The 21389-nt window shown below is 36.4% G+C and overlaps 1 protein-coding gene across 1 annotated transcript; it reads left to right on the top strand.

The window, feature by feature from the left end:
* The first annotated feature begins 410 nt into the window (after window positions 1-410).
* Window positions 411-21065, top strand: LOC121409837. Its single transcript, XM_041601671.1, has 7 exons — window positions 411-890; window positions 9626-9708; window positions 11905-11984; window positions 13763-13968; window positions 14756-14860; window positions 19418-19570; window positions 20234-21065. Exons 2-7 carry the CDS (start codon window positions 9646-9648, stop codon window positions 20896-20898), a joined length of 1272 nt encoding a protein of 423 aa, XP_041457605.1. The 5' UTR covers window positions 411-890; window positions 9626-9645; the 3' UTR covers window positions 20899-21065.
* The last annotated feature ends 324 nt before the right edge of the window (window positions 21066-21389 follow it).

Genomic DNA, 21389 nt, shown 5'->3' with positions numbered 1-21389 from the left:
CCAGCCTGGGGGATTAAAGTCAAGAAATATAGCCACTTTTTGGCTTCTGGCCGCACTCCTATATCTACTGGTGTATATTGCTATTTCATCGGTACGGTATACCCATTTGTTGTGTGTCCGGACAGGTTGTGTTGTCCGGACGATCAATTTTAGAAAGTCATTTGGAAAAAATTACAAGCAAAGTTTCATCAATTTTTAGTACAAAATGTTAGGAAATATTATAGAGAACAAAATAGAAGATGATTAAAACTATTGAATTCATATTTTTAGTGTAATCCAAGGACAAAAAAGGAGGCTTCAAAAATATAAAGTGTCCGGACACCCGACCCCCGTCGTCGTCCTACGGAAAAAAAATATTCGCGCCCGGCGCATGCGCGCACAGACATGCGATATTTTTGCTCGCAATTAAGGCTAGGCGCAGGCGCAGGCTAGCTCCGTCGACTGTTGTGACATGTTATGATAGCGATATGAATCAGGTGTCTGCTTTCTCAGCTCTCTCCTGGTCGCATAACAACAATATTATTGCCAAAGATACTACAGTTACAGGGATTAAGCAACACAAAGTTTCAGCAAAAGCTCAACTACATACTCTTCTTACTCTCACCCCAGTACCCACGTGTCCGAGCCCGAGGACAGAGCTACGGCGTAGCACACAGGCGCAGGCCCGAGTGCAAAGCCAAAGGCAGCCGGCAGAGCTCGGAGCCGGCTTAGGCTCCTTATGTTATGAGCTGAGCTGAGTGAGGGGCACTGGGAGTGAGTGGGAGGATCGAGGATTCGATTGGAGCTAGCTGGATCTGGAGCTGGAGATTGGAGAGTGCAGTGGTGGAACTTGGAAGCTTGGCTTTGACTTTGCCTGGCTCAACACAGCACTGACAATTGGCCTAAGCTAGGTATGTGACTAAAAAAATGAAAATCATCAGATATGATTTTTTTTTGGTATCATTTGAAAGCTCTTAAAAAGACCTTTCAAATGATACCAAGAACTCTAATTTTCATAAAGAAATTATAAAGTTATTCCAGTTTAAGTCGCACATATTGTGGTCATTGTCTTATAATGTAAAGTCAATGGAGTACAGAACGAATTTTGTGACCATTCTGAACCCATGTCTTCAACAGGCTCTATGTCTTTTTAGCCTTATGAAGTAATTTAGGTATAGGCCTAATGGAAAGGTGAAAGAAGGCTCAATTGATGTGTAATCATTTCATCTTGTAATTTTTCTTCTTATGTGTAAAATAAGTTCTTCTAATTGATTCTAATTAATTATGTAAATTACTCAAAATTCACAATTACTCGCCTCTTTTTTTGCCAAATTATTCCAAGTATCAAGAGGGATAAAAATTAAGCTTTAATATATTCAATTCAGTTTTCAATGCATTTCTTACATTGTATTACAAAGGCCCTGTTTGAGCTCTCTGTTTTTAAAGAAAAATAAATAAATTCAAATTAATAGTTGAAGCCAAAAGAAAAGGAAAAGTATGGTCTATTTCTTTCAAAACAAAACAAAAAACAACCAGGAAAACAGATATCAAAGCTCCAAACAAAAAACAGACACCAAAGCTCAAAACAAACACTAAAAACAAGAGAAACAAAAGTGATACAAAAACTTGTACCAATCCCATCCCATTTTCCAGTTTAAAACACAACCCCCACCTGCACCCCTAATGAAAAAAAAGAAAAGGAAATTTAAAAAAATAAATTTATAAAATAGAAAAAAAATCATAAATACAGGAGTAAGACCCATCTGGAAATGAAATATTCTTTCCTCTGAGTTTTCATGTATTTTCTTACATGAGTGAAAAAAATATACAAAAAAAATAAACAACATAGTTCGTTAATTTTAATTTAAAAAAAATCAACATTTAAGATATTCCCCTTTCAAAAGCAAATTCAGTCTCCAAATAATGAAGCATGACCAAAACCAAAAAACAATTGAAAAAATAAATACAAAAATCTAAAAAAGAAACAATAAAAAGAAATATTGAAAAAAATAAATAAACATAATTTTTATATTTTAATTAAAAAGTAAACATTTAAGATATTCCCATTTCAAAAGCAAATCCAGTCTCTGAGCCGGTGCGCCCATGCAAGGGCTCCAGGTGACACTGCACTCGTCATGATGGTTGCGTAGCACACAACTCTCGCGGCAGTTTGCTATTTCTGACAATCAATTTTGAGGAAGTAAAAAACAAATGATGGGATGTTTAGATTCGATTTATATTCACAACACACCTAGAAAAATATATGAACAAGCTGTTAAAATAGGTTTAAAAACTGTCAAAACTTTCCTTCAGGGCCGGTCACGATGGTAAAGACAACATTAGACTTTCACATGATCCAAATCCATCTTCCATGCGTCCGATCTTCAAAATTTGACATCGGGGTGAAGGGGAATTTTCTCAGCTACGTCATCAGCGAAAATAAGCCAAATTGGCGAGAAACTGCCAAATCTACACCCATTTAAAGCCACCCCTTACAGAGCAACCCAAACTCGTTCTGAAACCGTTGCCGGGGCCACGGTATTGAGATCACATCGCGCGATAGTCACATACCTACCTAAGCCCTAAGGCTAAGACTAAGTAGGCCTAAACCTACATCTGCACGGTTTCAGTTTATGTCATGTATGTAGTACCGTAGTCTAGTTTTGGGCAATCCTGTATTTTAGGGGTCTAAATTATTTTAGGTTGCAAACGTCTAACTTCAGTTCAGGCCACTCATTCAATGAACAAGGTTATAATATAACCTTGTTCTCACTTATATCTCCATGTGTGGCAAAATAAGGGTGGCAATGTTTGGCTTATTTTCTCTTTTTCTTTGGGGCAAATGCTTGATTTTTTTACACTGACAGTTTCCATTACACCTATTATTCATACAACTTGACTCTTATTTAAATTTGATTCTTTAAATTATTTTTTTCTTAATTAAAAATAGAGATCAAAAAATGAAAATTTTCTTGCCATATTACTTTCCACCAATAGAGGGCGTACCAAAAAATATGCCAAAAATTCAAGTTTTTAAGCGCTCTGGTGAATACAAAAATTATTCCCAAGTTACTAATGAAAAATAAATTGCAACTGTATGGAAATTAGTAATGTTGGTCACAAAAGTGATTTTTTAATGATTTTTAAAGTGTGTGCTCTGTACAACATTGGCATACCATAGTCCTACCTGTAGATTCCCCACAGGCAGGGTGGTAGCAGTGAACAAGTGGTTCAGGCAACAGCTCCACGACCGTTGTTAACGGTAGTTCAGTAGTGCGTATGTACGTGCCGGGTATGGCGGGCCGTTAATGCCATTATTATCATGATTATAGCCTAGGACTTTATTTAGGCATTATTATTTCTTCATTCTATAACCCCCCCCCCCGCCATAATGCTGGTTACCGTTGGTTTGATATATACTCTTCATCCTTCACCCATAAGTGCTCAGATATATATCCCTAGCTATTATGCCCGAATAATAAAACCAAGGCGTGCTGCATGACATGAAGTTCAGACTTAGAAAAGGCAAAACTTCTTAATGACTTCTTTTCAAGCGTTTTTGTTAATGAAAATTTGTACTGTATGCCGGATGTAAATTGGCATTACTCTGGTCCACCACTATCAGATGTAATTATTACTAGAGAAAAGGTAGAAAAGAAAGTTCTCAAATTGAATGGAAGCAAATCTCCAGGTCCAGACGAAATGCATCCAAGACTGTTGAAGGAAACTGCACGTTCTATTTCTGTTCCACTACAAATTATCTTTGAGAAGTCATTTGATGAAGGCATGCTTCCCGGTAATTGGAAAGTCGGAAACATAACTCCGCTTCACAAAAAGGGAAGCAAGAAGAACATTGAAAACTATAGACCAATAAGTTTAACTTCAGTGGTTGGAAAACTAATGGAAAGTCTAATTAGGGATATTGTGATGCAACATCTGATGGATCATTGTTTACGTTCAAACTGTCAACATGGATTTACTCCCAATCGGTCCTGTATGACACAACTTTTATGTGCAATGGAAGAAATAACAGGCAAACATGATGCTGGAATTCCTATTGATGTCATTTATTTAGACTTTTGTAAAGCATTTGACTCTGTTCCTCATGAGAGACTTCTCAAGAAATTAATGTCATATGGTATAGTTGGAAAATTACATGCTTGGATAAGAGCCTTTGTAACAGGAAGGGAACAGAGAGTGACTATTAACGGTGAGAGTTCTGATTGGAGTCAAGTAAGCAGCGGAATTCCGCAAGGGAGCGTGTTAGGACCCATTCTCTTTGTCATCTTTATAAATGATCTACCTAATATTTTGGACAATTCTGTGTATATTTCTGCCGACGATAACAAAATCATCGGCGATGTTAGCTCTGATGTTAAACAAAAGACTCTTCAAGCAGATCTTACTCATGCTGTCGAATGGAGTGAAACCTGGCAACTTAAATTTAATACTAAGAAATGCAAGGTTCTACATATTGGAAAGAACAATTCAAAAAGTGTTTATACTATGAATGGAGATGAATTAGAACCATGTAAGCAGGAGAAAGATCTTGGTGTTATCATGGATGAAGAGCTCAATTTTCACCAACATGTCTCAGCAGCTGTTTTGAAAGCTAACCAAATACTTGGAATAATACACAGGACTTTTTCTCAAATAACCCCTGAAATATTTCCAATTTTGTGTGTATCTCTGGTTCGACCTCATCTGGAATATGGGAACATTTTATGGCATGTGAGATTCAAAATGGATGCAGACAAAGTAGAGAAGGTGCAAAGGAGAGCTACTCGCATGATTCCTGGTCTCCAGAGCTTACCGTATGAACTACGTCTAGAGAGACTAAACCTTCACTCACTGTTTTACAGAAGACGAAGAGGAGATATGATTACTGTGTATAAACTGTTAAATGGAAAGTTTGGGATCTCGAGTGACACATTTTTCACACCAGCAATCCATTCAGCAACTAGAGGTCACTAGTTCAAGCTCTTCACAGGACGATCTCGGTTGGAACTAAGGAGCAAATTTTTTAGTCAAAGAGTAATTTCTGACTGGAACAAACTGCCTACAGAAGTAGTGGAGGCAAAATCAGTGGAAATGTTTAAACATCTGTTGGATAAATTTTGGTGGGGGGAAAGATTTAAAACCTCCCTCCATTTCTCAACGCACGTAAAGTTTCACAAGTTTAAACTGTTTAGACCGTCAATTACTAGAAGTAAAGATCGGAAAATCTACAGAAGTCCTTCATTTCCGTACCTGATGTGATGATGTGATGTGATTATATTTCTTCATATTGCATACCCCCCGGCCCCCAGCCATGACTAGTCCCGGGTCACGTGACACCCCGACGGCTTTAGGTATACCGTTATTCTATTTCTATACCACCCCCCCCCTATATATCGGATGATGCCCCATTGGTAAATATACAACTTACCGTAACATCTACTACATAGGCGTGTAGCTGTATACTAGTAGTCCTATAAGTATAACTGCTCGCCATACCCGGCAGGTACGTACGCACAACTGAACTACCGTTAACAGCGGTCGTGGAGCTGTTGCCTGAAGTTAGCAACCTAAAATAATTTAGACCCCTAAAATACAGGATTGCCAAGTTTTGTACTACTAGTAGGCCTACTACATGTACTTCACTAGAAAGTCTACTAGGCCTAAATTGTAGTAAAGTTAGAGTGAAAAATGATCTGTTTCGCAGGAGTTTTATATATTTTTTTTCTTTTCTTTCAGTCCTGTATTAGACTTATGTTAAATTTAACATGTTTAATTCGTTAGAGAGGTCTAGTCTCAACTAAGAAAAGGCAGGGTTGGCAATTTTTAATTCATTATTGTTTTTAATTAAGAAAATCGGATATACCGGTAATACTTACATGTAGTCTTGAGGACTCCATGATGATGTCTTTTAAAAAAAAATGACATATACATGTACATGATATACTTCTTCATCATTGAGTCTTGAATCCCTTCCCATGGGTTCAAAGCATCTCGTGTGCGAAGGAATATCAGTCGTATGCACGCGACACACACAACGCTTCTTAAAGATTCTGGGCTTTTGCCCACATAAAAATAAAATATTACCTATGATTTTATATATATCACATTCTGCTGTGACACTTACCGAATCATTTAGATCCTTCCGTGACTTCTCCTTGAAGTTTCCTTTAAAAAACATGTATATTTTCTTGATCTTTAGTGAAGATTTTACGGAGGGCGTGCGATTTATATTCATATCAAAGACACGACAAGTGAAAGACTAGGCACCTACAGTATTTTACACGCAAATCGACGCAAGGCATTACGCGAAGTCCGTGAAGTGTCCAATCTTTTCATTCTATAGACTTTGGGATTCCGTATACGTTGTGGAGGGGCCGAAACACTAACAGTCATACACACGTATACCGGGAGAAGGTCCTACCTTATTCTTTTGTGTGTTAAGCACTGCTCTATCGCGACACGTCTGCCCTTTTCAGCCGTCGGTCGTGAAGTGAAGATTTAGTGTATATAGCCTATAGACCGAGCTGTATGACGTGACTCCCGCTTGTTTTATCATGTGACCATTGTCACGTGATTACCTGTCGTCTGCTAATATGCCCTGACACTATAACATATTATTGACGTTTGTTAAAGCTTGTACTGCTGGTTTCTTTCCAGGCATGTATATTATTTTCATTTGTTTTTATTAGTCATCTTTTTAAATTAATTGCAAATAAGTGTTATCATCACCAATAATAATCTTTAATTATGTTTTTGAAGGTATTTCATTTATTGGTGCCCATAATTAGTAAATTAATCATAAGGATTGCACATTCAAAGAATTTAGATACAGTTATCAAATTACCGAGGAGCTGAATCAAGGTTGTGAAATTATTAGCGCCACCAACGGGCTTCCTTGTATTTCCGTAGAAGAGACAAGCGAAGTCACTTTCGAGGCCGAGGTAAGCGAAATTTGCTTTTTTTAATGATCATTATTTTAAAATTATTTTCATATTTGTTTAATGTATTGCTACTTACCGGCAAGAGCCCCGGTGCGTAGCGAGAAGGAGTTTCGGCAAATATTACTTCAGCAATGAAGCGATGTTTGCCGACTACTTCGAAATCCAGGGTCAAACACGGTCCATTGTACTAACCTCGTACAATGTGTGAGTGTTCCCATATAGCCTTAAGAGAAGCAAGTAAATACAGATGGATTCCTCTTGGAAATCCATCTTTTTTATTAAAAATCAGGTAATTGGTCGTGATTTTATTAATCTCTACACCTTCCTACACCTAATGCGTAGGAAGATTACGAATCATAACAAATGGCCGATTGAGACTGGGGTAGAAGGAGAGAACTTTTCGTTTTTTTGAGGTTCCAGTTTGTGCCCAGATGTCAGGAAACTGCCACTCGTTAGACCTTCATCCATATAATCATGGTAAGTGCATAATTTCTATTTTCACAATTCATTTGGAGAAATATTTAGACCATAAATCACGTTAGTCCCGTGAGTATGGTCAAATGCACGGTAAGCCCCTGAGCTGGGTTACGTTTTCATCTGTACACTGCCAGTGGTGTTTTGTGTGGTTTGATTTGAGATTTTATCGTGGAAATCATCGAAATGTCTTCTAAATCAGCTCAACCATGCAAACAACATTTCAAGGAGGAATATTGCAAACGATGGGAGTGTATCATTGTGTCAAAGAGGGACCAGTTCAATGCGAGATGAACACTTTGTGAATGTGATTTTTCTGTGAGCCATGGAGGTGCGAAGAATGACATTCAAACACACTTGAAATTAAAAAGCACAAGTCACAGGAGGTAGGGAGTTCTGGTTCACTTTGATGGGTTTAAGTTCATTGTAGAGTGTTCAGTCTTCAACACAATTGTTTACGTGTGGGGCGCAAATGTAAGTGATCGAACTTTGCCATTGTGCATGCAATGCATATTTATTTCACATGGTCAAAATACTTATTTGGGGGGATAAGAATACTGAAAATGCAAAATACAACTTGGCAGCTCTGCTTCAGACAAAGATCAAAGGTCAGGGAATAATTTTGCTTTGCAAATTTGAATGGCATTTTTTGGCATTAGAAAAAAGCCCTCAACTATCAATGTACAGTCCTATGTAAAAATGTGCTATGTAAAAGACTTAATGCATACATCAGTCTTTCAAAAATGTGGAGCAAATTGCGATGCGACACCAGAAAAATTAGTCCATGAAGGTCATCTAAAGCAGTGCTTTTCAACCTTTTGTACTCGAGGACCACTTTGGCTCTCAAAATTTTTTCGAGGCCCACATGTACCTGCCAACATTTTAAGAAAGCGATATGACTACTTGTCTCGACTCAAAGATAGACAATAATTATAATGGGCATATTAGTGCATATACTTTCAGTAGCCCGGCCTTTGAGCCCCTCCTCCAAACATACAACCATGACAACATAAATTAATAACAAGAATGCTGAATACCTTCATTTGATTTACATCACTGCCAATCATGATGAATCCAAATTTAATGTATTCAGGGTCATATTTTCTTACAGTTTCAGTCAGAGACTTTTCAATTTGTTTCCTCCCTTGCCCTTTTAAAATCGCTTTTAAAAAAAGGTCCATTTTGATGAAAGTATGTTTTCGTGAAATTTGAACACAACCCTGATGCACGTTCGAAACAAACAGTTCAAGAACTAACTGCATTTGCAAAGTTCTGGTAAATGGGCGACAATTGACTAAATTCTACACAATATGCATACAGTGTACATGATGAGGTTCACATCAAAGTTGGATCGAAACCATCATAATGTGTACATGCATGTTGCAACATGCATAAAGCATGCTTTAACTTTGTTTGACCCACGTAGACCGATCAAACGTAACATATTCGAACTGTCGGACAGGTCCAGGTCTGCGAGCTTCTTGCGGCCCACCGTTTGAGAAGCGCTGATCTAAAGTCTTGCAAGACTATTCTGTTACAACTGTTTTACCGTCTAGTCTTTTCAACAAAAACCATTAGGTTACCATTTCATTATGATGTGTTTTTGGGGTGCCTCCAGATCGAGGTTACATGTTGTCATTTCCAGGCTTATTAACTCTGCAACCGTTAAACACATTTACCGGTAAATAGAACCTCCCTTCACACCAATGTAATACCTGGTACTCAAATGGGAGGATGAAAAGGAGTTATTTTTTTAAGGATTTCAGGAGATATCTGAGATTTTTTGGGATGTTAGTTGTTACATAAGTTACGGCAATTACAACATGTTTGGATACGATTCTGTAACATAGCAATGAAGATCCCAATATTTTCTCTTTTATGGGTGAGACACAGTCAGCAGTATATGACCTATGAAACATCATTACAAGTTTCACAAGAAAATGAAAGAGTCCTTTTACACATTTTCCGTTAGCGCCCCGGGTGGGTGTTTCATAAAGCTGTTCGTAAGTTAAGAGCGACTTTGAGAACGATTGGTGTTCCTTTCTTAATATGGGCAAAACCCTCGCCAATGAACGTTTTTGTGTACATATTATTTACCCCAAGAAAGGATCACCAGTCATTTTTAAAGTTGCTCTTAATTTACGAACAGCTTTATGAAACGGCCCCCTGGACCATAAAGTGTGACCACAATGCAGACTTTTAATTAATATGCATTTGCTTCTTTTCTTCAGATTGACGAACAAGCAAGAAGATGACGGATTTGTGGTCTGCTGTTCTTATATTCTTCATTGCAGTAGGCCTAAGTCTTTTGCAAGTAAGGTCATTTCACATTTTTTCTTGTGGCAAAACTCAAAATAGAAATAAATGTTCACTGGATTTGATCGGTGCCAAGGTTGGACAGCCAATCTTCAATCTTCTATGTTACTATGACAACATAACTGTTATGAAGTAGAATAAGAGAATAATATTGAGATGTTTCTGTGAGGATATTTGATGTACATGCAATGCAGTCCATGTATATTGGCCTCTCATCATGTCTCATTTAGCAATTTATCTTTTTTAACTGCTGATAAAAGAAACACAAATACGAATCCTGCCCTCCCTCTTCCGAAGACAAAAAAAGAAGAAGATAAAAGCAGACATGATCTTTTTCTCCTGCGGATCCGCAGATTTTGAAAACCTGGTAATAAAATTAGGGCTTTATTACAGAGATGCCCACATCCTGGCATTTTGCCTGATTTTAGGCTCTGACAATTTCCCATTTCAGGCATTTTTTTGTTTACTCTGTATTGTACAGTATATATGGAGCTTTATTTGTTTCCTTTTTTAGGCCCACTTAGAAAAATTTACTAGCATCCCTACCAGTGGAGGACTGTGACCCGGAGGAGACAAAGCATTGGAGGGGCACAACATTGCTCACAAACAATATCGTGCCCCTCTTCATATGCCATTGAACTTAATGTCAACCCTTGTTCATGTTCGTATATACTTGTGTGTAAAAGTTTGACATTGTTTTCTTCCCTTCACCCTTCACCTCCTTTTTCATAATTTACAAGTCCCCCCCCCTCAGTTTACATTGAAATCAATCAACATAATACATATCCCAATATTTTTGTGTGTTTTATCGGTCATTCTATTTTCTCTTTATGTAGCATTATCCCCTTAATTATATTTCTGAACCTCGAGTGCAATATTTAATCTTACTTTTATGTTCTTATTATATTTTGTTAATTCGTAGTTATATAATTTAATGTATTTTTCCTTTTTTCTGTTAACTTTGTATGTATGTGTCAGTCTTCGGACTGTTTTACAATGTCTTTCATAATAAACCGAATTGAATTGAATGAATTGAATCATTATCTCCTCTGGGTCACGGTCCGCCACTGAATTGATTTTGTTTGGGAAGGGGAACTCCCCAAAGCCACCGCCAAGCGGTGCTATTAGTGTGATCATGGTGCTATTAACACAGAGCTCTATGGTGTAATCCATCACAAGCAGCTCAGGATGCTGTTTTGTCCTGTATTTCACAATTATGAACACATTCTTGTGAAAATATTCATCTTTTTATACAGTGTAATAAACAATAAAAAAAGGAAAACGTGATGAAAATTTGCATAATCTTAAATGCATTATTCATTTTTTTGGTCAAACCTAAGTAGAGAAAAAGTTCAGCAGTAGTTATGCTTTTTAGCATTGGTCTATTCAAAGTCTTTGCATCCATTCTTTATTGGTATTTCATTCATACAGTGCATGTGGGAAAATCTTTACATTCTATTAAAAGCAAGTGAAAATTTCAACTGTGCACAATGAAAATGCGATAGGTGATTGATTTTGAGATAATATAAAAAAAACATATTCCACCGGGGTAAGGCCCCACTAGTCATAAGGACCAATAATCATAATACCCTCTGGTCATAAGGACATCTGTTGATAATGTGTAAGTTCCTATACCCGAAGGTTCGCTAGTCTTAATGGGGAAAGGGGTTTCATAAACTCAGGACCATAAGTCATGAGGTCCAATATTCATAATGCAAGATGAGGGACATTTAATTACCGGTAATCCTTTGTTTCGTTTGAAAATAGTGACCACGGAGATTAAATTCCAATTGACTTCGAGGTGTGTCCCATATTTTTACTACCCAAATCTGGTCACCCTGGTACAAATGTGAATTTCATTTTATGATGCACTGACGGAAACAACCCTCAGTTCATGTATGTGTACAGCGTATCTAAACACCTGCACTGACCGCACAGAAACGTTTGTAGCGCTAACAATGCACTAACAGATGCCCTGTTACAACTGGCTATGTACCAGCGATGCCTGATCTTACAACAATGCATTACTTTAATACACTTTACTGTTTTGACTTCACAATCCAAAAGATGTGACTGGGCTCACTGTTAGCGCTCTGTTAGGCTAACAACATTTCTGTGCGGGCGGCGCTGAATGTTTGGAGTTAATAAGACACTTGAAAAATACAGCCCTGTTTGACTATTAATTTTTTTTTAGTTGACTGAATGTGGTCCTCGCTTTTGGCATATACCAGATCCTAGTCTAGGTGTGGAATGTCCACGAACTCCAAATTTTGGGTAAGTTAGACCTCATAAATGTTTTCTATTTTGGAAAGGGCATACTTTGATTTAATGCATTTAGAAATCAGTCTTTTTTTAGTCAAAAGAGAGGTCATAATTCCTCTTTTTAATGCTTGCAAATAATCAGGTTTCAGTAATATGGACTGTAGAAGGGCATTTCATTGGTGTAAAATGAAACTTTGACGTAGATTTTCAAAGTTCTGGGGAAGATTTCTTAGCATAACATTTCGTATCGAAGCTCCCTGAGTCTGAATAGTCTGCTAGCGCATAGCTGGCTGCAGTGGTTTCATGCATGCATGCAAAGCTCAGCCAGACAGCCGGCGCGGCCGGCTGAATAATAGTTACTGTATGCTAGCGGTAGGCCTACATACAGTCATGAATATGCAATTTTTTTGTGTGTGTATTTGTGTGTAGATTAACAAAAAAAGGTGCATGACGAATTGGCTTGCAAGTTAAACTGTAGAAAGTTGATAAATGCATGCAAAATCGGGGAAAAATTGCGCCACTTTGAAAATTATTGGTTGCCCGATTCGGGCCACCAAAACCTAACATTTTTCAATAATGGTTGCCAGAGATGAATTTTTGGTGCCCTGGGCAACTGGGCCACCACTAATGTCGAGCCTTGGATTGAATGGAAATCAAGTATAGGAACTGATTTATAAGTTCATATGGCAGATTCTGTCTGTACCATTCATATTCATACCATAGGACAGTGCTGTAAAGTTTGGTTTGTTAAATGTCTGTATTAGAAAAGAATTTACAATTTGAGTTCCTTAATTATATGAATAGGTTTTCAGTAGCATTTGTAGCTTAAACTTTAAAGGTGACCCCAAATTTTCTCCTGCGACTGTTCTTCGGTGTCTTCAACTTTTCTCAAGACATGATACACTTTTTGGTAACATGCATGATAGGAAAATGATTTTTAAAATTTTAGGGGCTATACTGATTGCCAAGTTCAAGGGCCATATCATTCATTTCAAAGGCTACTTTTTTTGCTCAACAAGCAGTTATGTGGTAAAATTAATATTATTATTTTGAGCATTGTACGTAGGGTATTGATTTCTTTTAATGTTCCCGATTATCATATAAAGCTGATCTTAGGGAAACTTTAGAAAAGATGATCACCCCAAAGCATTCCATTTGTGCAATTTTTTATTGACTAATACATAAGGGCAAAACGTTACCGTGATAACATAATTAGGATTAAGGCGAGTGTCTAGTCTGGGGTCGAGTTTATATTCGGTTTGAAATTAGTAGTAACTTTTTCTAGGATTCAAATTAAAGATCATTGCTAATTCAATCAAAATTGCATAGCAATGGGCAGCTCTAACCTTAAAAAGCTCAGTGGTCAGCTATTCATCATCTCTGAGTTTGAACCACCATAACGTTGAAAATTTTTCTGGCAGGCATGGCCTCTATGTTTCGTACACGCTGCTGCACTGGACCATCTACATGTATACATGCACAGTGTGCTGTTAGATCCCGTACATGTTAAACCTTGGGCATTTGTTATTATTGCCTATCATTTTTTGTAAAAAGTTGAGGTTATCTCGTATTTTATTATACATTTGGAAGAGAAATAATATGTTATACATCTTTTTCCATCAGAAGCACATTTTTCTTGTTTTGGCGAAGTTACATGTAATTCATCCCTAATAATGTGCAGATTTTCAACATGATCAACTTTTACTAGAGCAAGTACATGTATCATGGAATCCACTTTCTTGTTTCCTATTTTTATTGTTTTACATAATGCATCCTCTCCTATTATTCAGAGAATACTGTGATAAGTTTGGCTCAGGGCGGATTAAAGAATGTTCCCCATGCAGCATTGAACAGTTGAAGGACCAGAGAATATCACACCCTGAGGACTGCGCAAATGTACCATGTCCTTACCGCTGTCCAGAAGAAATCAGCGACAGAAGTGCATCAGCTCCATTCAATAGCTGTGATGTAACAACAGCTTCCCCAACTACCCTCGGTATGCATCTACATTCCTTATATCATTTTTGTAAAGATTTAAGACTTAACATGCAATTCTGTAGAATTGACTGAATGGAATTGAATTGAAATCATGGTTTTCACAACCTGGCATGCAGCGATCCAAACTAACATCCCAAATGATAGAACTTACAAATTAAAATAAATATAAAAGCAAATCATAGTTTATAAATGATTCTATGATGTTTATTTTATAAAGAAGTGTATTATTATTCCTGTGATATTTAGCTGTAAAATGAGACCAAAATCAAAGTTCTGACCTCATGAAAACCAAAGTTATGCATGTTTCAAGTTTCTAATCCTAGATACATAACCATTTTGATAGCTCATTTTCCATTTATGATTTGGATATATCTGATATTTCCAATTCTTTTTAATATCAACCTGGTCTGACACCACGCAGTCTACTCAGAAGAACAGTTATGAAAAAAATTTTCATTTGAAAAAAATAAAAATTACATGTATATGAAGTGAAAATTAAGACCATCATGGCATTAGACTTTTAATAAAATATAGACAACATATAATTGAGAATTAGACTATAAAGGTATCAGACCAAATGAAATGTAAAATTTGATAATAATTGTAGACGAAATTAATTTAGCCTGTGTAGTAGCTATAGATATACTGCGTACATATAAAGTGAATATAATCCAGAGGGATCAGTTACGTTATATTTCATGAAAAAATAGCCAGCATGACAAGTTTACAAGTGTGCATGTCATGTTAATAAAAATATTGTATTTGATATGTTTAATATTCTTCAGATTTAACTACTGAAGCTCCATCCACAACAACCAAGGGAACATCGACCCAAACGACTGTATCTGGGATTACTACCTCCGTTTCTTCAACAACGCAAAGTCCCACTGGTACGCTGTTATTTTTCACTTGAAAGCATCTTGATGAAATAAAAGAAAACAATCAATTCAAGTTTAAATCAAGTGTATCTTGATTTTGATTATTATATTGGAATTGACAGCAAAAAAAATGGCGGAGTGTTTTATGTTCCTCTGAACTTTTTGACTTTCAATTGTTCCCAAATTCTTTCATGTCATAAAAATCATGTTTGTGTCATTCATATCTGATCAAGATAAATTGTATTTTTTTTTTATTAAAACTGAGATAAAAAAAAACTTAAAAAATATCTACTGTGAGGACTGAGGACTTCTGAGATGAATATTTAAAAAACAAACAAAAACAAAAAATGTTATTTTTAAAGCAACATTGCCAGTAATGGAATCGCCAGAGTAAAATGCAAATTAATGATTTCAAACTGTCATAACGTCATTATTTTGTACGGCCCTCCCCCTAAATTTTTGTCTCACCTGCGAAGCAAAGTGAGACTATAGGCGCCGCTTTTCCGACGGCGGCGGCGGCGTCAACATCAAATCTTAACCTGAGGTTAAGTTTTTGAAATGATGTCATAACTTAGAAAGTATATGGACCTAGTTAATAAAACTTGGCCATAAGGTTAATCAAGTATTACTGAACATCCTATCAGAGTTTCATGTCACATGACCAAGGTCAAAGGTCATTTAGGGTCAATGAACTTAGACCATGTTGGAGGAATCAACATCGAAATCTTAACCTGAGGTTAAGTTTTTGAAATGTCATCATAACTTAGAAAATATATGGACCTAGTTCATGAAACTTGGACATAAGGTTAATCAAGTATCATTGAACATCCTGCATGAGTTTCACGTCACATGACCAAGGTCAAAGGTCATTTAGGGTCAATGAACTTTGGCCGAATTGGGGATATCTGTTGAATTCCCATCATAACTTTGAAAGTTTATGGATCTGATTCATGAAACTTGGACATAATAGTAATCAAGCATCACTGAAAATTTTGTGCAAGTTTCAGGTCTCATGATTAAGGTCAAAGGTCATTTCGGGTCAATGAACTTTGGCCGAATTGGGGGTATCTGTTGAATTACCATCATAACTTTGAAAGTTTATTGGTCTAGTTCATTAAACTTGGACATTAGAGTAATCAAGTATCACTGAACATCCTGTGCGCGTTTCAGGTCACATGACCAAGGTCAAAGGTCAATGAACTTTGGCCGAATTGGGTGTATCTGTTGAATTACCATCATAACTTTGAAAGTTTATGGATCTGATTCATGAAACTTGTACATAAGAGTAATCAAGTATCACTGAACATCCTGTTCGAGTTTCAGGTCACATGATCAAGGTCAAAGGTCATGTAAGGTCAATGAACTTTGGCCATGTTGGGGTTTTTGTTGAATAACCATCATATCTCTGTAAGTTTATTGGTCTAGTTCATAAAAAAGGGAAATAAGAGTAACCATGTATCACTGAACATCTTGTGCGAGTTAGAGTAGTATTCAAAGTGAGCACTGCTGCTATATTGAACCGCGTGATGCAGGTGAGACGGCCAGAGGCATTCCACTTGTTATTATTTTTGTTGCATTCTTGCTCCAATCTGTCTATCCTCTCGACATTAAAATTGATTTTCCCTTCAGATGAATTAAGAGATTTGTTTATCAATTGGGATTCTCATTTCAAAAATTACAAGTACTTTGTTTCACCTTCATCCATGAAATATTTATATAATATTGACTGGCCTTGAGGGGAACATCAAATATATTGCCAGCAAATGAATCATATTGGCCCGAGTCTTTAGACGAGGGCAATATGGGTCATTTAAGGGCAATATATTTGATGTTCCCCGAAAGAAGAGCCAGTCAATATTTTTATTATCATCCAAATCAGATATCTAGAGCAAAAATCATGATAATGGGGATATTTCTTTTAAAAATAAGAGTTCTATTGTGTCATGTTAATATCGGTCTAGGCTCTGCACTTAACCATTATGACGTACTTGCAAGCGCTCGGATTCAGCGTTGTCTTTATTATGACGTATATTGTTGGTGGGCGGATCCTTATGAAGCGTATCTCTTTATACGCATCCACAAATGCCCGGATGTGAGACCAGGGAAAATACAAAGGTATATTTTGCTTCGTCTCTGCATGCAAAGTAAATAAGCGCATTGAGACCGAGGAAAATACAAACAATATACCTACCCTTCCCGATATTCAGAAAATGTAGGGCAATACGGTTTTGTAAATGACCAGCTCAGATGTCTGATACGGGTGATAATAAATTATAGCTCAACTTGCTGGACTTGAATCATTTCCTTTCTCATAGTCCCTTTCCTAAAGATAACTATTATTCAATGTTCATATATTTTTAAGGATCATTTACAGCTAGCTTGTTTGTTTTTTATTAATATCTTAGCCTTTCCTCATCTTATGTTTATTTATTTTGATTACCTAAGCAGTCTTGCCTTTTTAAGTACCGGTAGACATTTCTTATCTCAGTATAATACAAATGTCACCGTGTTTTACTGTTTGAAATACGTAATTATCAAAACCAACGACCAATTAAGCCATTAGGCTGTGACTCATGTTTTTGATAAACCTTGAATTGATTGATTGAACCAAACAATTTCAATGTCCAAAGTGGCTCATGCATGCATATTGGAGCAAATATGATTCGATTATGTTTGTGGTTACAAGGTCAAAGAGGTCATGGCTCATTGCCACTCTAACATTATTGATCCAGGCTATATACCAAATATACTCACCAATCCTCAAATTGGCAAGAATCCTACCTAGAGTATATCTTAAAAAAATAAAGTGTGATGCAGAATTATAGAATTTCTATAGAGCAAAGGTATGAAGCAACTGGAGCATTTGATTTTGCTGATTATTGCTCATTGTGGGATAAATCTCTATTATGCATTGCTAGCTTTTAATTCCACTTGATGGCCATTGTTAAAGAGGGAGCGAACTGTGTATGGTCTCTCATTCACTGTCTGTTATAAAAAGCTAGTCGTGAAATAATAAATTATTAGGTAATTATTAATACAGAAAAAATGTACATTTACACGTATTAGCTTTAAATTTTACAATTCCAGAGAAGCTTAATTATTTTAAGAGAAGAAGTACCCGTTAAACCTACTTGGTAAACAAATAGTTATGGTATTGCATTATTAAAGGTCAAGTCCACCTCAGAAAAATGGTGATTTGAATCAAAAGAGAAAAATCAGTCAAGCACAATGCTGAAAATTTCATCAAAATTGGATGTGAAATAAGAAAGCTATGACATTTCAAAGTTTCACTTATTTTCAACAAAATAGTTATATGAACGAGCCAGTTACATCCAAATGAGAGAGTCGATGAGTCACTCACTCACTCACTATTTCTGTTGTTTTTTATTGTTTGAATTATACAATATTTCAATTTTTACGACTTTGACAATTAGGACCTCCTTGCCTGAAGCACAGAATGTTAAAATAATGGAATTCCATGTGTCCAGGTAGGAATGAAACTTCATTTCACATGACAATGATGAGAAAATAAAAGTATTTCATATTTCATATAATAAAATACAAAAGAAATAGTGAGTGAGTGATGTCATCAGTTCTTCATTTGCATACCGACCGAGATGTGTATATATATATATATATTAAACTGTTTTGTGAAATGAAGCTTAACTTCAAAATACCATAACTTTCTTTCTTATTTTACATCCGATTTTGATGAAATTTTCATTGTTATCCTCGGATTTTTTTCTCTTTTTATTCAAATCAAGTTTTTGTTGGGGTGGATTTGTCCTTTAATGTTTTGATTAGTGAATCAGTGTGTTATCATTCCAATGGGTCTAAATTAAAAGACTACCGGTACACTGCTTAGAATGTTGCATAAGGGGTTAGCAACCTGGCCAGATTTGGGTAATTAAGGGTGTCAGGTTGCTACTGTGTCGTGTCTGCTTTAATAATATTTTGCAGTTATGAATTGATAACAATAGCCTTTATCCGGTTGATATCAGACCAGACAAAAGTGAATTCTGATAATGAAACAATAAAAGTAAATATTCGATCTGGCAGATTTAACAGCATCTAGGCATAATAACAAGTACGGCCAAGATCAAATGGATAAATCATATACCACGGTTCACTCGTGCAGTTTTTAGACACTTTATTGAAAGAATGTGTAATGTATAAATAGCCAAGGAAAAGGCATAACTTCAATCTTGAACCCATCTATGTTTGAAACTCGTTCAGCATTAATTTTTTGTTTGCTGGTCAACGCCAAGCTGGTATAAAACCAGCTACCTAGGAAACATTTTACGTCTAGGTTAATCAGTCATAATGGCTGACCTTATGGACGACAGGTATTACTCTTGGGCCTTTTTTTTATCAAAGTGGAGACAATGGCAGAGTGGGGATTCGAACTCACAACCTTGCGATTGTGAGTCCAATGTCCTAAACAACTTGACCACACGACCCGTGTGTGTTTAGTAGTGTACATTTACAGAAGTACATGTACATATTGTAAATGTGCTAATTCGTACATGTAATAACCTCAATAAAATGTACTTTATTGTTTTTATTCAGATGACTCTCCATCGTCACCCAGATCTATACATGTTATCCTCTGGCCGATACTAGTGTTTGCAGTCTTATTTACAGTCATCTGTGCAGTAATTTGTGTCAGAAAATGCAAGAAGAATCATATTGTTACGTCACCATCAAATGAGCCGATGATAGGTAAGGTGCAGGAATGTTATTGAAGACTGTTTCATTTCATTTTCATTTTATTTCATTCCATTTCCATTTCATTTCATTTCATTTGATTACCGTATATCATTTCATTTCCTTTTCCGCTTCCACATCCACAAAGAAAATACAATAAACAGTATGTTATAAAATATTTGCTTTTTATATAATAAAATAAATATATATGTATATAAATTTTTATATGATAAGATAAACAGTATGTTATAAAATATTTGTTTTTTATATCTTTTAAGAGATATTTGAAAAAAAGCATCTCTAATTACAAGAAAATCAATGATTAAAGTTGTATTTTCTATGACAAATCAATTAAAAAGATTACAGAGGTTGCCACTATGAGCATAGCTTGACTGCATGACAACCCTGATCTGATTATCACCCAGGGAATCTACTCCACATTGTCATTTTGAGGATTCCATAATATTTGTTTGAAAGCCATTACCATGAATACCTCGTTGATTGGCCTTGTTGCCATGGAGATTTCTTGTGTGTTTTTTTTCCAATCTGTTCCCATAGACATGTGTCATGTGTGAAGAAATATTCAACACCTGAAATGGCACATTTCATAGAACTTGTGAAAAGAATGAAATCATTTTTTTTTTTGGTCTCATTTCTCTTATGCTGTTTTCTAATCAGCTGAGATAAACATTGAGATGACTCCGCCTCACACGCCACTAAGTCCTGAATTTGTACCTGGACCATCATCTGTAACCATTAGGTCAACAGAGCCTGACCTGTTTGCAAAGCTGGATTGTGCCTGTGGAGATGCTGCTGTTCCAGTAGGACCATCAGGGGCTATTCTTCCAGACTTGCTGCCATCCACAAGGTATGGTATCACTGTAGGCACCCAGGATCATGAAGGCTTTCATCAAAAATACCATGAGATGATTAAAACAGCAGACACCGTCAATGATGTTGAGGGGTGCACTTTTACTCTACAAGATCTAAAAACCCATATAGAGAATAATTCTCAGGATTTTCAGACCCTCAGAGTCACTTTTAACCATGTTGAGGATGCAGCTTTTCGTAGAGCGATGAGCAGGCTTCTTAGAGTTGCTAGCCTCCATAATGAAATTGGACTGTCATTTTTGGAGGATATCATCACCATTGACAGTGAGAGGAGAGCAGGGAATAGTTTGAAGTTACATGTGATACTGAGTGAGCTCATAGGATGTCATTCAACTGTTCCTGACTTTGTTGAAGAAATCGTACAAAAAATAAGTTCAATTCATGAGGATTGCTTACCTTGTAGGCATTTAGTGTGTCAAATTTCAAAGAATTCTTTGGTGACTACTGTTTGATGCAGATTATCAAGGTTATTGTAATGATATCAACTTCAAATAGCAGTCTCCATAGAATTTGTTATAATACCATATTATAGGGGACGTGTTCAAGCCATTTTTGTCTCGCCCACCAGAGGTGAAGGCGAGACTTAGGGATCCAAATGTTGTCCGTCCATCACAAATTTAATGACACATAACTCCACAACTGTAAGTCGCTTTTCAACCAAACTTGGATGGTAGATGGTCTTGGGGGACCTGCATGTTATGCTGCAGTTGGAGGTCATATGATAAGGTCAAAGGTCATTTTAAGGTCAATGTTAAAGTTTACATGAAAGACTCTCTTATGACAACTAACTCCGCAACCGTGAGTCACTTTTCAACAAAATTTGGATGGTAGATGTACTTAGGCAACCTGCGTCTTTTTCTGCAGTGGGAGGTCACATGGTAAGTTCAAAGGTCATTTTGAGGTCAACATTAAAGTATATGAGCAAAGCTCTTATGACAAGTGT

Source organism: Lytechinus variegatus, chromosome 1 (genome assembly GCF_018143015.1).
Source record: "Lytechinus variegatus isolate NC3 chromosome 1, Lvar_3.0, whole genome shotgun sequence".
Taxonomy (NCBI): Eukaryota; Metazoa; Echinodermata; class Echinoidea; order Temnopleuroida; family Toxopneustidae; genus Lytechinus; species Lytechinus variegatus.
Note: the sequence above shows the minus strand (reverse complement) of the source record. Positions and strands in the feature narration are given on the sequence as shown.